Source organism: Mustela nigripes, chromosome 6 (assembly GCF_022355385.1).
Source record: "Mustela nigripes isolate SB6536 chromosome 6, MUSNIG.SB6536, whole genome shotgun sequence".
NCBI classification, from domain to species: domain Eukaryota; kingdom Metazoa; phylum Chordata; class Mammalia; order Carnivora; family Mustelidae; genus Mustela; species Mustela nigripes.
The window spans coordinates 82,835,980-82,850,297 of NC_081562.1; the positions used below are offsets into that span (position 1 = coordinate 82,835,980).

At 52.0% G+C, this 14,318-nt stretch overlaps 1 protein-coding gene across 1 annotated transcript; it reads right to left on the reverse strand.

Annotated features, from left to right (window-relative positions):
- Window positions 1–541: 541 nt before the first annotated feature.
- ENDOU (endonuclease, poly(U) specific) lies at window positions 542–10,482 on the reverse strand (the record flags this gene model as incomplete). Its single annotated transcript, XM_059404500.1, has 9 exons — window positions 542–1,655; window positions 2,280–2,422; window positions 3,171–3,277; window positions 3,889–4,002; window positions 6,185–6,384; window positions 6,780–6,951; window positions 7,402–7,536; window positions 7,991–8,062; window positions 10,347–10,482. Coding segments are annotated over 9 exons (1,200 nt in total), but the record flags the coding sequence as incomplete, so codon positions are not given.
- Between the last annotated feature and the right edge of the window lie 3,836 nt (window positions 10,483–14,318).

Consider the following 14,318-nt stretch of genomic DNA (forward strand, 5'->3'; position numbering starts at 1 on the left):
GTTTTGAACTCAGAGTAGTCTGCACTGCCTCTCCTTCAGACAATTCATCTATTCCCTTTCACATTTTCCTATCCTGGCACTGGTTTCTGCAATGCCTTTCTGCAGGAGAGTCTCTGCTCCAGTAAGCTTATCTTTCCAAGCTTATTCCAATCTATATTTGCCTGACTTTCTAATCTTGAGGGTCCTGGTTTGCTGGAGTCATCTCTTTTACAGATCCAAGAAGAGTTGTTGATTTTTCAGTCTGTTCAGTTTTTCACTTGTTGTTAGGATGGAATAGTGACTTCCAAGCTCCTAATATGTGGAACCAGAAGTCATAAGTGCTTTCCCTCCTTCTACTCTTCACGTTACAAATCAGCCAGGAGGCTTCTCTTCCTCTCTTGGCTAGAGAGACTTGATGAGTCAGTCCTCTTGGATTTGAGATACCACATTCTCCACACCATCCTGAAGAGCCACAGAACCCAGCAACATCACTCCGGGGAAAAGAAAGGGAGGGGGACAGACAGTTGAGGGGGGTCATATACAAAGAGGAGACTGATTTCAACTTTCCTTAATGACTTTAATTGGAGACTCAAACCCTGTAAACCATAGTTCAAGCCTAGTTCTGTGGGACAGTGTCTGGTTCTCCGTAAGGCCACAGGAGGAGAAATGCATAATTGAGGTTGGAACAGGGAGCTCCCCTCTCCCTGATCTTTAAATCTGGAGTAATTCCAGCAAATTATGGCTACTGGATTAGCCTTAAAATAATTTTTAATGTCACCAAGCTCCAAGTTCCTTTCTTCCTCCTATTTGGGGAACTCTTTTACAAACTATGTGGGATCGAAATATACCTCTGTACCCACACTAGCATCTACGAGTAGAAAGCTTCTTGATGCAGTTGTTGAGCTAGCCTGGAGAAGTTCACTCCCTCCCAAGCTCACTCACTGCATCAACCCACTCTCCTCTCCATCAAGCATCAGAGTTCTCCCAGACCCTGTCCTGAGATGCTATAACCCAAGAAAAGACCAACTACCCACTGCTTGATTTCCATGGTCAGAGTTCTTTGAGGCCCCAACATAGGGCTGAATTGCAGTTTGCAAAGCTGTGTATGATAACAGCCATTATAGTGACCTTGAATTCTTATCTGCTGTTCTTTTTAAGAACAATTGAGAACACCTTCACAGTAATGATATCAGGTTTGCCCTCTCACCAACTCCAAAAAGAAGAAAGGGGGCAAACCCCTTCCCTTTACAGTCAAAAGAAACATGAGGCCTAGAGAGGTCAAGGAATTGTCTATGGTTTTACCTCCCATCAGGGCCAAGGGCCACAGGGGGCTCCCATCTTCTCTGTCTGGACTCCCTTTCCAAAATGCTGGAGCACAAAGATTTTACTGTTCCTCTCCATTTTTCTTATTTGTACTTTTCTCTGTTAACCATAAGGGCATTTCTAGACTTGGGAATCCCTCTCAGTCTCCTCTAGCCTCCTGAAGCCCAGAGCAGATAGCCCCTGCATCCTGCAGAAACTCTCACTGCTCTCATGCCCCATAGGGCTCCAAGCTCTATCGAGTAGAAGATACCACATAGGCCGTGGCGATGTATTTCTTGCCATTTCCATAGGTGGACTTGTCCCAGGGATAGGTCTGGATGGCCAAGGGATAGCCACCCAGGCTTAACTGGCATCTGTGGAGGAAAGATGGCCAAGTCATAGGGGCCCATCACGTCTCCCCATGCCCATCCCCTCACTAGGGAGATCAAGCCCAACCCATGTAGAGAACTGCCCCAGCTTTCTTCAGCCATTACCTCCCACTCCCCATGCACAGGCACCCCTTCAGAAGGACTCCTTTTTCCCAGAGCAGTAATCTAAAATCTCAGATTCTAGAGCTGAACCCCCAGAAATTAAATGTCTGCTTAGGGTTTCAGACATAGTAGGACCCAAAGTCCTCAAACGTTAGAAGAGATGAAGCCCAGTGGTTTCAAGCTATACTCTCTGGGGCTCCGGAGTTCCCTCTAGCAGCCTTGGGGACCAAAGAGAGAGGCCTGGAGCACCAGGGAAAGTGCATCTCTAACTGTTTGACCTATGATGGTTCTGCATAAGATTTCAGGTGGTGGTTCTGCCACTGAGGTGAAGGTTGGCAACCACCAGCCTTATCTAACAACCTCATTTCCCAAGTGAGAAAACTTGAGGTGCCAAAGGGTGGTCTGTCCAAGCCACAGAGTTGCAGAATCCAGCTCTCCTGATTGTCCTGTCTGAGGACAGCCTGTGGCTCCAGCCTGCTCCCCAGGCCTGGCTGGCCCAGTACTTACACTTTGCCTGGCCTCGCAATGAAGCACAGGGAGTAGAGCGCAAACTCAAATTCAGGGCTGCTGCCGATGAAAGCTGAGCCCACCTCCTTGTAGTAGCCGTCCCAGTTGAACTGCATGGCTAACACGTCAGGGTAAGACTCCCACTGCAGAGAGTAATAAAGGAGGCCTGGTGAATGCCATGAGTGGAGTCTGCCAGACAAGTGGTACATGGCAGCAGCCCCCAAGAGGGGCCTGCATGAGTTTTCTGGGGAGGCTGGATTCTTTACATCGACCAAGGAAACGGTCTGCCCAGCTAAAGGGTCTGAGCCCTACTTGGACCCACTGTCTGGAGCTGCCAGCATGAGTCTCCCGAAGAGGCCAGAGCCTGCTTTCCTGTGACTGACACCAGGATAGCGGGGACCATAATGCTTCCTTTGTAGCTATGACATGTGGAGGAGAAAGACAATTTATTGTCCCCCAATTATTTCCTGGCACAGGGCAGCAAAGGTTTCTTTTCTCTAAAATGTAAGGAGTTGAACTCAGGCTCGCCAGGCTGAAATTTCCAGCTAAGGCCACATTCTAAAGAAGTTCAGCTAGGAGGTCATTACATACCTTTGCAACTTGTTCCCCTCTGAAGATCTTCCCGGCCCCCAGCCTCCCATCCAGGGATAGTGCTCTCTGCCTCCTGCCTCTCCGGGTCTGGAGGCTTCACTGTTTGGAAGGGAATCTCAGGGTCCTCACTGCCTAAACCCACTGGCCACCAGATCGGGAAGTCATCTTCACCATCCCTGCTAGGCAGCCAACAAGAGGCAGGGCGAGAGGCCTGTCTGGCTGCTGGGAGTGCAGAGTGAGGGCAGAAAGTCTGGGTACTAATAAGCTTCTCCAGCGCACGGGTCAGCACCCAGTACTCACCGGGCCGTCGTAGATGTGACTGTAATAGTCAACCAGGCCCTCCTTCTCCTGCATATAGAAGCGGATCCAGTTATGGAAGCCAGTGACCTTGCCTTTTTTGATTTCACCTATAATGAAGAGTTCAAGGTGGGTGATCTGGGCCTCCCCTCTGACTTCTTGCACCCCTTCCCTGCCAAGGCTGTCCCCCTTCTTGAGACTTTGGCTCATAGAATGCACACCTGCTTAGCCCCTTGCCCACACTCCCCAGCATGCCACACATCCCTAACTCTCACCCAGGAAAGCCCTCCCCGCCCCCTTTCAGCTCAAGCCCTTGGGAGAATTCCTCCTGGTTAGCCTGGGTGACCAATCTCCTCTCAGCCATTTCTCCAGTAGCAAGCCAAACTTGGTGTGGGACAGTGGGGAGAAAGACCATGGGCCTCTTGGAAAGCAGAGGACCATTCAGAAGTAGCCAGCCCTGCCCCCAAACCCAGCTCCCTTCCTACATGTGACCTTTGGGAGCCCTAGTGTCTGGTCTCCTTCCCCCTTTAGATACTCCACGGGAGACTATCCCTCAAAAACAGCTCCTCAGACCCCTTCTTCTTGACTTGGGGGTGGACAGGCCTGTCCCTGCTAATAGGCTTGGCTGCAAGTTCTTCAGTGCCTGATGCCGCCCTCCTCCTGAGGGAAGCAGTCTCCCTTCGTTCCTCCAACTCTTTCTTTCCAGCCATAATGATCCCACCTGAGAAAACGTGTTCAAAGCCACTCGAGTCCTCCTCTTCATTGCCTCTTGAATAGAGCCCAAACCACATGTTCTTCAAGTCATCGACAAACTCTTGTTCGGAGCCGTAGCGGTCTGCGGGGAGGAACACAGAGGACCTAAGAGAGGGGAAGGCAGGACTAGATCCTGGGAAGCAGGGAAGAGCCACCTGCTCCAGCACATTAAGAGACACAGAGGTTCAACCAACAAAGATAGTTCTCCATTCTGTAACTACCCACAGTGCACCTGTTCTGCAGGCTGAGGAGTCAGCAGGAAATAGCAAGGACGAGATCCCTGCTTTCACAGTTTCATTCCAGCGGAAAAGACAAATAATATACAATATGATTGCGGTTAAGTGCTATGAAGAAAATAAAGCAGAGTGTCCCATGACGGCTGGAGATGGGGTTGGGATGGGGTTGGGCTCTTCTAGAAAGGAAGATCAGAAAGACCTCTCTGAGAAGGTAGCACTAATCAGAGACCTGCAGGATAAGGAGTCAGCCACACAAAACCTGGGGGAAGTGGTCTTCCATGTGGAAGGGACAACAGGAGCAAGGCTCTAAGTCAACCTGGGCTCCGTATTCAATGATCTAAGGGAAAGGCAGGGTGGCTGGAGCACAGTGAGTGTAGTGGGGAGGGGTCGGACAGGAGGTCGGAGAAGTAGGCAGCCACCAGGCCTCACAAGCCATGGCCAGAGAGTTGGGCATCAGTCAAAAAGTAACAATACAAAAATATTTCAATTTACTGTCTACATTCTATGGACCTCAACTGTTTTTAAGTGCTTTCAGTCCTCACATTGAATCTTCACATAGGGTTGATACCAATTATGCCCAGTTTAGAAACAAGGCAGTTGGGCCCCAATGGGGAGGTCGGGGCTGGAGCTCTAATTTAGGGAGCCATCAAATACCAACTGCTGCTCAGAAATGTGTGTGGAGGATACCAAAGAGACACAGACATATGCTAGCCTTTCTAGGACTTAAAACACAGTCAGAAAATGAGACAAAATGTATACACAATAACAGAGAATGGGTTCGCAGCCTGAATGGTTCATACCACTTCCCCAGTGCTAGGCTCTCCGCCCAGTGCTTCACGTGCACTAATCCACAAAGATCCCATTTCACAGATCAGGCTCTGACGGGTAAGGTCATTTGCCCAGGATTACACCACTAACAAGTGGCCCCCTCGGGCCCAAAGCTATTTTGGGCTACCCACCCCCCCAACCCTTGACCTCTGATGACACGCTGCGGAGATGCCAAAAGGCAGCGGGGAGCTGAGGCAGGTGCAGACCCAGCCTTGTGGGATGTGAGCTGCAACTTGAAGGACAATCTGGGTTTGGACAGGGAGAGACGTGATGGAACAGCCCGGCCTCAGTATGGGATCCCTGGGTCCCAGACCGGGCTCAGCTCACGACTTCGCAGGGCTCAGACAAGTCATCAGCCTGTTGTGGGCGCCCCCACCTCCCCGCTTCTCTCTGGAAAGCTGGAGGGCTCCCCCGACTGCCAAGACTCTCGCTCGTGTTTGCGGCAGAGGACCGCCAGGGGGCGGTGCGGGATCGCGCCCTCTTCACCCGGGTGCTCGGGCGTCACCCTCTTCACCTCAAAGCAGCCGGTGACTCACACGTAAAGGAAGGCGGGCGATGGAAGGCAGCCGCTATGGGTAGAGGGGAGACCCGGACAGAGCTGCCCATGAGGCCCAGCCCGGCTGCCTGGAGTTCAGGAGAGGAATCTGCAGGACGCGAACCGACACAGCCCCCTGCCAAGAACTCCTGCGGCTCAAACCTTTTTTGGTCTGATTCAAATGCGTCCCTATCCGGGGACTAGGCTAGCCGCGCGCTAGCCAGAACCCCTCCCGGTAGAAGCTTTTGGTGATTTTCTGTTGCTGTTTCCCCAGCAAAAATGTGGGACAAGCCAACAGGCCTTCCTGGACCTGGAGCAGGAGGAAGGAGAATCAGGGACCCGACGACGACGTGCCTGTGGGATCAGCTGAGTTGGGGGAGGTGCAGGGATGACTCCCGGCTTGCAGAGAGCCTGAGACTGGAACAGTGAGTGCGTGGCAGGTATCCACAGGCCTCTCACAGTAAATCAGAGCAGAGGTGACTTGCGAGCCAGACAGAGATTGCTTCCACTGCTTAGGTCCAGGGTCCCTCCTAGCCCTCCCAGAGGCCTGCTGGCCACTACACAACCCTGCCCCTCTCGCTTCACCTCCCCACCATGGAGGCCCAGGGCGGCCAGGCTCTCCTGTCCTGAGCACTGCCTTGTGGGGCTTGGCGTCGCTCACTCACTCTGGTGACGGAGGAAGCCATAGAGTTCTTTCATGACCGCCGTCCTCATGACCTCTCTGAGGAAGGCGTCCTGCTCAGCCAGCTGCTGGGCACTGAAGTGCTCCCCACGGCCCGTGGCCCGCTGGTAGTTGTTGAGGAGGTTAATGAAGGCCGAGTAGGTGGGCTTGGAGAACAGCTTCTCGTTGACGTAGGTGAAGAGCCTGCGGGAGGTGGAGGGAGGTGCAAGGGAGGCCTGAACATGGGGCAGGACCACCCCCACCCGGCCCCTGCAGGGGCAGCCAGACAGGTCAGGGCAGGCATGCAAAGGTGGAGGTCAGGAGCAGAGTCAGGACCTCAGCTCCTCTGAAGGGTGTGCATGAGGCAGCTCTTTTCTCCCACTCCAGCTCTTGGAAGCTCAGCTCTCTTCTCGGCCCAGTCAGTCACAGAAACCCTCCCAACTGGATACCCACAGCCCCTCAAGATGGTGTTCTTTGTCCCTGGAGACCTATTTCCTTCTCTCCCTTCCATCCCGCCTGAGGAGAAAAGAGCTGAGGCAGGCAAAGAAGCGAAGCCAGGGGTGGGGGGACACTGTGCAGGGAGAGTGAAGGGGACTCACGGCTCTGGGCAGCGGTCCACTTGGTCTCTGGTCTCTGAGGGCGAAATGCGGTTTTGGCTGTTGAGAATGATGTCTGCCTTCTGGGCTTTGTTGACATCCGCCCTGTAGATCTTCTCAGAGATGCTCTGTAGCTCCTCCTTGGTTATAGCATCACTGCTGTAGGAGAAGCCCTCTAGGAGGAGTGGGGAGGGGGTTCTCAGCCCAAGGAAGGCCGGGGGAGGGAGCCCCCCTCCCCTGGGTGCCTTCCAGAAGCAGACAGCCAGAGAAGGAGGCTGCAGTCCATCACCCTAGTGGTTGGGTGAAGGCAGGGACCTCAGGCCCAAAGGCTCCTTAAAATAGGCACATGGCATTGCCTGCAAAATGCCCACACTGCTCCCACCTCCGGGAAGTTCTCCAATGTGGATACGCCCCAGAATCACCTGGAGGGCTTGTTAAAACAGTTTTGGGGGCCCTGCCCCCAGAGTGTCCAATCAGTGGGTCCGGGGGGAATTCCTAGAGTCTCCCCTTCTAATCTATGCCCAGAGGATACTGATACGCTGCTCCAGCGAGCGCACCTGCAGAACTATCGCTCTGGAGAGTTCCTCCATCTCTGGGGCTGTGCTAAAGGGAGCAGGAGACTGACCGTGGCCACAAAGGCTCTCGAAATCCGTGCAGCAGTTCCCAAACTCTGGGCAGCGGGCATCGCAGTGGCATGGTTGGTGCCGGTCGAAGGCCTCGTGGCAGCGGTCCCGGCAGGAGCTGGGTGCCGAGTACAGGTCTGAGAGCACAGGGAGAGGTGTGTGGGGGGCAGACCCCTAGAGGTCGCTCTGGGCCAGCCCGCCGGGTCCCCCCTTCCCCTCCCCCTCCAGCCTCGCCCTCCGCGCTCCTATTGAAGATCTCCAGGGAAGGAAAACAAACAGGCTGAATTGGTACACACCCTCCACGGTCCGGAAGCCCTTGCCTTGTGGAGAGGCCAAACTCTACTTTCTGGCCTGTTGTTTTTATAATCTTCCCACCCTAAAAATAAAATCTCTTCCACTTCCCTCCATAGGCCTCAGGCTCCCTTTCCTGCCTACACCCCAGGCTGCAGAAGCCAGCCCTCATACTGGGTTTGGGGTCCCTCTAGCTCAGGACTGTGCCTGCTGCCGCTGGGATGGCTGCCTCCTCCTTGTCACCTCTCGTGTCCCTCCGCCTTTAGCCTGCAGGCCCCCCCTTTAGAAAGGCAGACTCACGGCCAGCTGGGGCCTCCACCGGCTCTTCCTCCAGCTCCAGGAATGGCTCTGGCTCTTCGGGGCCCTCTTCTCCTGTAGGTGAGAGAAGTAGAGTCACCAGCCACCCCCAAGGGCTCCCTTCCCCTTATGTCCGATTCCCAGTTCCCCCAGCCTCCAGGACAAGCCTTGCAATGGAAGAAAATATGAAACGGGCTGAGGCACAATGAACAAGGAGACAAACTAAAAACGGAAGACAGTTTGATTAATATGGAAATAAATGCAGTGCTTTTAAAGTGCCCTAAATAAATAAATAAAAACGGAATACAGAAGGGGATAGATGACTGGAAACTATTCTAAAAAGTGAAAAATATTTCCCCAGGTGACAACGCTCCTTGCCACTTCAGCATTCTGGCGCTCAGTGTGTTCATCTGTACAGAGAGAAGGGGAGGCAGGAAGGGGTGCCCCCTGGATTGAACACCCTGATTCGGGTATGGCTTTTCTTCAAGATCTGTTGATAGAGGACAGGCTTGCTCCTCTCCAGATGACAAGGCCTTGCTTAGGAACATCCCTTACTATAATAACTCCCAGTCACAGTCAAGGGTGAACTCCACCCAGGCCCTCTGGGACTAAGAACTCTAAGAACTGTTTCCTGAGATACCAACTTCCCTTCTTTCTTTACAACACTTGGCAATGGCCACAGAGAAGGGGGTGGGGGAGGTGAGTTCAGAAAAGGACGTTAGTATTGCCGCCTAGTTCCCTTGGCCTGCAGGCTGGGTGGAGTGGGGGTGGGGAGGAAGAGGAAGGATACTCCTGGGGACTCTGAGCTCCTCTCCCCTACATGGTGGGAGTAATTTCCCCCAGAGAAGCAACACAGTTACAAAGTGATTGGGAATCCATTAGTGAGCTTGCTGGATGGTGTTGTGTTATCAGAAGCACAGGCCAGACTATGTGTTCAGCCAACACCCTGTGTTCTGATCACTTCCTTGGTGACAGGCTGTGTTCTAAGTCCTGACCATCCACCGGTTCTTAACTCCGCCAAAGTTATGCTGAACAGACTTTCAAGGGCTGATTTAGGGTCTCAAGCGTCATCCATATTTTTTCTTTGGGGAAAGGATTCTGAGGTGCAAATCAGAGTCTTGGAGATGGACTGGCTCCCAAGCTAAGTCTTGTCTGTGCTGCGAAATGCCAGCCCGATGGTCCAAGCTGAACGGGCTCTCCTGTGTCTGCTGAATAGGGCACAAGGCGAGGGGAAAGGGACAGGCTCTGATTCTGACACCGAGCTCTGGACTTGTGTTTCCCTCCCTGGGCTTGATCAACAGAACTCCTGCTGGTATAGATGGTGTTTTCATGTAAATGGAATGAGGGTTCCTTCTGGTGCAAGCAGCTCAGTGGGCACACGGCTGGGTCAGCAGATATCTCCTTTGGGAAAATTAGAAAAAGGTACTCCTTTCTCTCAGTCGACACATCTCTTCACCAAGCAAGGAATATGGGTTAGCAAGAATGGACTCAATTTTGGTCAACTTGGCTTCTCAGCCAGGTACCCTTGTGCCGTGTACAACCTGCACAACCGTATGCCGTGGTCTTGCTAGCCATTACCTACCATGGCTCTAGCGATCATGTTTTCCAAACTGAGAGTCGGGGCACCTGGTTTGACAGTGAACTTAATGAGGCTTCATGTCCTAAAGCAGAAGACCATTTATCTGGCGGTCTAAAACACTGGAAGCATCCAAACAAGAGGATTATTCAAAATAATTTTTCAAATGACCTTTAAACTATGTTAGAGTAACAGAGAAACAATTGGCCTCTGAGAGTAGTGCGTGTCCCATTTAATCACTGGACAGGGAATGACAGATTGAAGGTGTTCCAGCCACTCGGTCCACTCATTACCAGGAGAGTGGTGTGTGTGAATCACAACAGTCACAGTGACACCACGCAGGCTCCCTGGGGGCATAGAGGTTGGAGAGTTCGACTCCCTTTTTACACTTTGGTGATATAAAGTGTTGTATTACAGTTGGTCATGAGATACATGCTATGTTAATGTTTGTTACTATTCTGCTGCATTTGGAATTACTTGAACTTCCAAAATAGTATTGCTTATCCTGATAGTTCAGATAGATATTCCAGATAAATAATATCTATTAAGTTGCAGTTTTAGACTGGGACAGCCTAGAATAGCTGGGACAAGCAGTTGACAAATCCTGACTTTTGCACTGCTCGTCAGTGTCCTCATTTGGGCTCCTGGAGCCCTGTCATCATCCATCACAGAACCCAGTTCTGCAGTGCCAGACACCTGAGCCAGCACCCTGCAGGCAGTCTTGGCGTGGGCATGGCCTGGCCCACTGTGCCTCCCAGACCCTTCCCCCACAAGGAGCCTCACCAGTACACACGTGCTCATAGTCTTCACAGCAGTCCCCATGCCGGGGACACTGGCGGTCACACTGGCAGGCAGCGTCCCGGTGAAATTTCTCATCACAGCGAGATGCACAGGACTCTAATTTTCCTACGGGCAGTAAAGGTCACAAACTCAGCTCTGTGAGGGTCATATTCTCCCTCTCAAGGTGCCCCCTGTGGTAGGGTTTGCAGACAGGGGCATGGGGCCCACCTAGCAGGGAAGATCATTGCCATCTGCTGCAGAGAAATACATGGGCAGCCTCCCACGCACCGGCAAAAACCTCATCCCCATCCCACTCCCACCCAACCTGTATTGCAGAACTCATAATATACTTGAGGATCACAGACTTGAATGCTGAGCGAGGCTAGACCTCTAAGAGAAGTCAGTAAAGAAGCAAGGAGGCAGTAGGAATTGGTGGGGACTGTAACAAACTTGGAACTGATGCTTGGCCTGAAATTGATAGCCACTCCCAGCTCCAGCCCCTTCTGCTGGAGTGCAGGCTCAGTGCTGCCAGAACCTCTAGTTTTTTTAAGAGAATCCTTCCTTTTCATATGAAGTTTTCCAATTTTTTAAAAATTTCTGCAGACCAAAGAAAGAGGTCTGTGGACTGGTCGTGACCCACAGGTCATCACTCACCTGTCACATAGGTGAAGGTGGTCACTACTGTTCCAGTGATCCCACCTGCCCTCTCCCCAGGCACCCCCTTCCTCTCATCCTGCCCCTTTTATGTCTTCTGCTCCTTTGTTCTTTGCTCCCCTTCACCTGGTCCCCCCTGCACCCTGTTTCTCCCAGGTCCCATCTTTCGGTTTCTTCTAGTCTTTGGAAAGGGTTTGAATTAGTTTATGCTCATGTGGGGAACAAGTATACGTGAGAATTGGATTCTGGAACAGGATCCGCTGTGTAACCACAGACCACATCCCTTACTCCAGCCACATGGCCTGCAGAAGCAAATTTTTGGTCACAAGGGGCATAGACAAAAAATTTTGAAAGAAATGGTACAAGCCCGCTACCACTCTTAAAAACACAACCCCCACCATGCCCACCCCAGCAAAGACAGAGTCGGAAGGTGTCTTTGGTGACAGCTGGCTTCGGGGGCCCTTTCCTTCCATTCTGAGACTTAAGGGTAATTACAGGGACTTTGTTTCCACTTGAGGTTCCTGAGGTTTGGGTTTCGTGAATGCTGGGTTTAGGGGCCCGGCTGTGGGTGAGGAAGGATGTCAAGATCAGGGTCAGAGTCGCCATTAGCATCGGAATTTGTATGAATGTGGAAACCGAAACCTAATTTGCACCAGAGTTACAGTGCATTAGGTTCGAATTAAAAGCTACGGTCAGGATTTGGGCTGGAGTTAAATTTATCGATGAAGTAAAAGTTCTGCATTGCTGTTTGGCCGAGGAATAAGGGGATAGGTTTAATGCCACTCCAGGGTTGAAGAGTGTGTCAAGACTAGGAGAAGAGAAATTACCCCACTTTTGCCTTAGATTAGATTTGGAGTTTGGTTCTAGTGGTGACTCCACACAGGTACCGTATCTCGATTTAAGCCTGGATTGGGGGGTGCCTGGATGGCTCAGTGGGTTAAGGCCTCTGCTTTCCGCTCAGGTCATGATCCCAGGGTCCTGGGATAGAGCCTCACATCGGGCTCTCTGCTCAGCGAGGAGCCTGCTTCTCTCTCTCTCTGCCTGCCTCTCTGCCTACTTGTGATCTCTCTCTGTCAAATAAATAAATAAAGTCTTTAAAAAAAAAAAAAAAAAAAAAAAGCCTGTATTGGGTGGGAGGTGAATATGAAGGTTGTGGGTTTAGTTACTACTTTGGATTCTGGGATTAGGGTTTATATGGTGTTCATGAGGTTGGCAGAGCAAAGAACTTGACCTGGACTCTGGGGCCAAAACTTCATGGGGTTGGAATTCTGGTTTGGCTGCTTTCGAGCTATAAGCTCTTGGGCAAGTTATTTGACCTTCTGTGCCTCGGTTTCCTTATCTGTGAAAGTGTCATGACAATGGAGTCCGTCTCATAGAATATTTATAAGCATTAAATGAGTTGATATTTGTGAAGCACTTAGTACAGTACATTATCCTTACTAGCAACATGGGCTGCTTAGATAAATAAACAGCGATAATATTCCACACCCAGCTCCAATGTGGCAAGTGCTCAGACTGGCTAGAGCAGTCTTCCCTGTGGACGCACTTCATCCGGCTGACTCCCTCCCTGGCTTCCAGCAGGGCCAGCCCTTAGACCAGGGTGTCGGTGCATTTATGTCGCTGACAGTTTCTTAGCTGACGTCATTGCTGTGAGCCTGTATTCTCTACATCAAAGAGGTGTCAGGTCAAGGTTAACCACGTCCTGAGGCAGCCTCAAGTTGGATCCAGGGCCTCCCATGTGGCAGGCCTTTGATCCAGTGGGTTGTCCTTGAAAACAACCAGGCCCAAGGCCACTTGTCCTTTCAGGCTCAATGGAACTCTTTCTGAATCTTAAATGTTGCTCCCTTGGAACCTAAATGCAAAAACCTTAAGGAGAAATTTTTAGGCAGGAGGAAGGCTCAGTCAGCTGCCTGCCCAGTCAGCCTGGCAGAACACCCAGAATCCAAAGGGAGAAAATTCAGACAAATCAAGGCAACATTCACAATGGGCCCGATCAGCAGAGTCCCAGGAAAGAATTCACTTCATTCCAGCAGCTGGCACAGACTGAGAAGGGCTCCACGTGACTAGTCAGCTCTCTGGAGCTCAGGAGAATGCCCCCCACGGCCCTGGCTGAGTGGACCTTGTCATCTCTGTTCGAAAACTTTGTCCCCAGTGAGAACTCCCTTCCCCATAAACTTGGTCTGCTTTGAGATGACCTTGGGATTTGAAGGTGGGGAGGAGAGGTAGCAGGGACTTCTTTTCCTCGTAGGTACCTCGCTGGGCTGTCCTGGGGACACTCAATGAACCGAGTCACTCTGAATCCTCACTCTGTGCCTGTGGGCCACACAGGGCCCTGTGCGAGCCTCGCTCCCTGGCCAGGCACTGAGTCACTGCTTCAGCAGCCATCTGCCCCTTGCCCTTCTGCCTCATCCCTCTGAGCCACGGCATTTCTTCACATTGGCCTTGTCTGTCTCAGACCCAGGCTTTTCCTCCATTCCCCTGCAAGGGCTTAGGGCCTCCCCTGTCTCATGAGATGCTAAATTTCTCTGCAGTCTCCAAAACTTCAATATGCCAGAAGGTCCACTCGCTACCCACGCTGCCTGCCCAGAGAGTCTGGTCCCAAACCTGGGTGTCGCTATTACACCAGCACTTAGCTGCTCTGAGGGTGGGGACATCATCCTCCATCCGTGCCTGTCCAGGAGCCCCAGAGGCGGTTTCCCTGGAGACCTAGCCAACCAAGAAGATTCGTTTCCAGGACCAGCTTCCTGCCCCAGTTCTCCCGAAACAACCAGGCTCCTAAGGCTGATGGTGACTCCTCCATATGATTCATTGTCTTGCATCTAAGTTCTGAGATGTAGGAACTAGGAAGGACGAGAGCCGAGCCCCTTCCTGCCCACCTTAGGAAAGAAGGCAGCAAGGATAGACTCGCACCTCCCCGTCCACCCCACATCCAGATCAGATTGCCTTCCTCCCCCAGGAGCAAGGGCTCCACTTGCGTTTCTAAAGCCACTGTTGCCTCTGTTCTCGAGGATGGCTGCTCAGAGACCCAATGTCTAAAGTTGCTCTCCTCTCCTGAGACTGGGATGGGCTAACCGAGCGGCCACTGGCTCACACTAAGCTAGAAGTTCCATGCCCTCCCCATTGGCTGCCCACCACCCAAGGCCCCCGACAGAGCTGATTCCCAGCTGCTCTGCCACGGGTGCCGGAGTAGAGGTCCCCCATCCCTCCCAGTGCAGGGAATTCCGTTTGGGAATCCCATCATGGGTCTCCATATATAACCTGACTGGAAACGAGGGTTTCTGCCAGGAATAGGCATATACATACGCATAACCCAAACCTCAG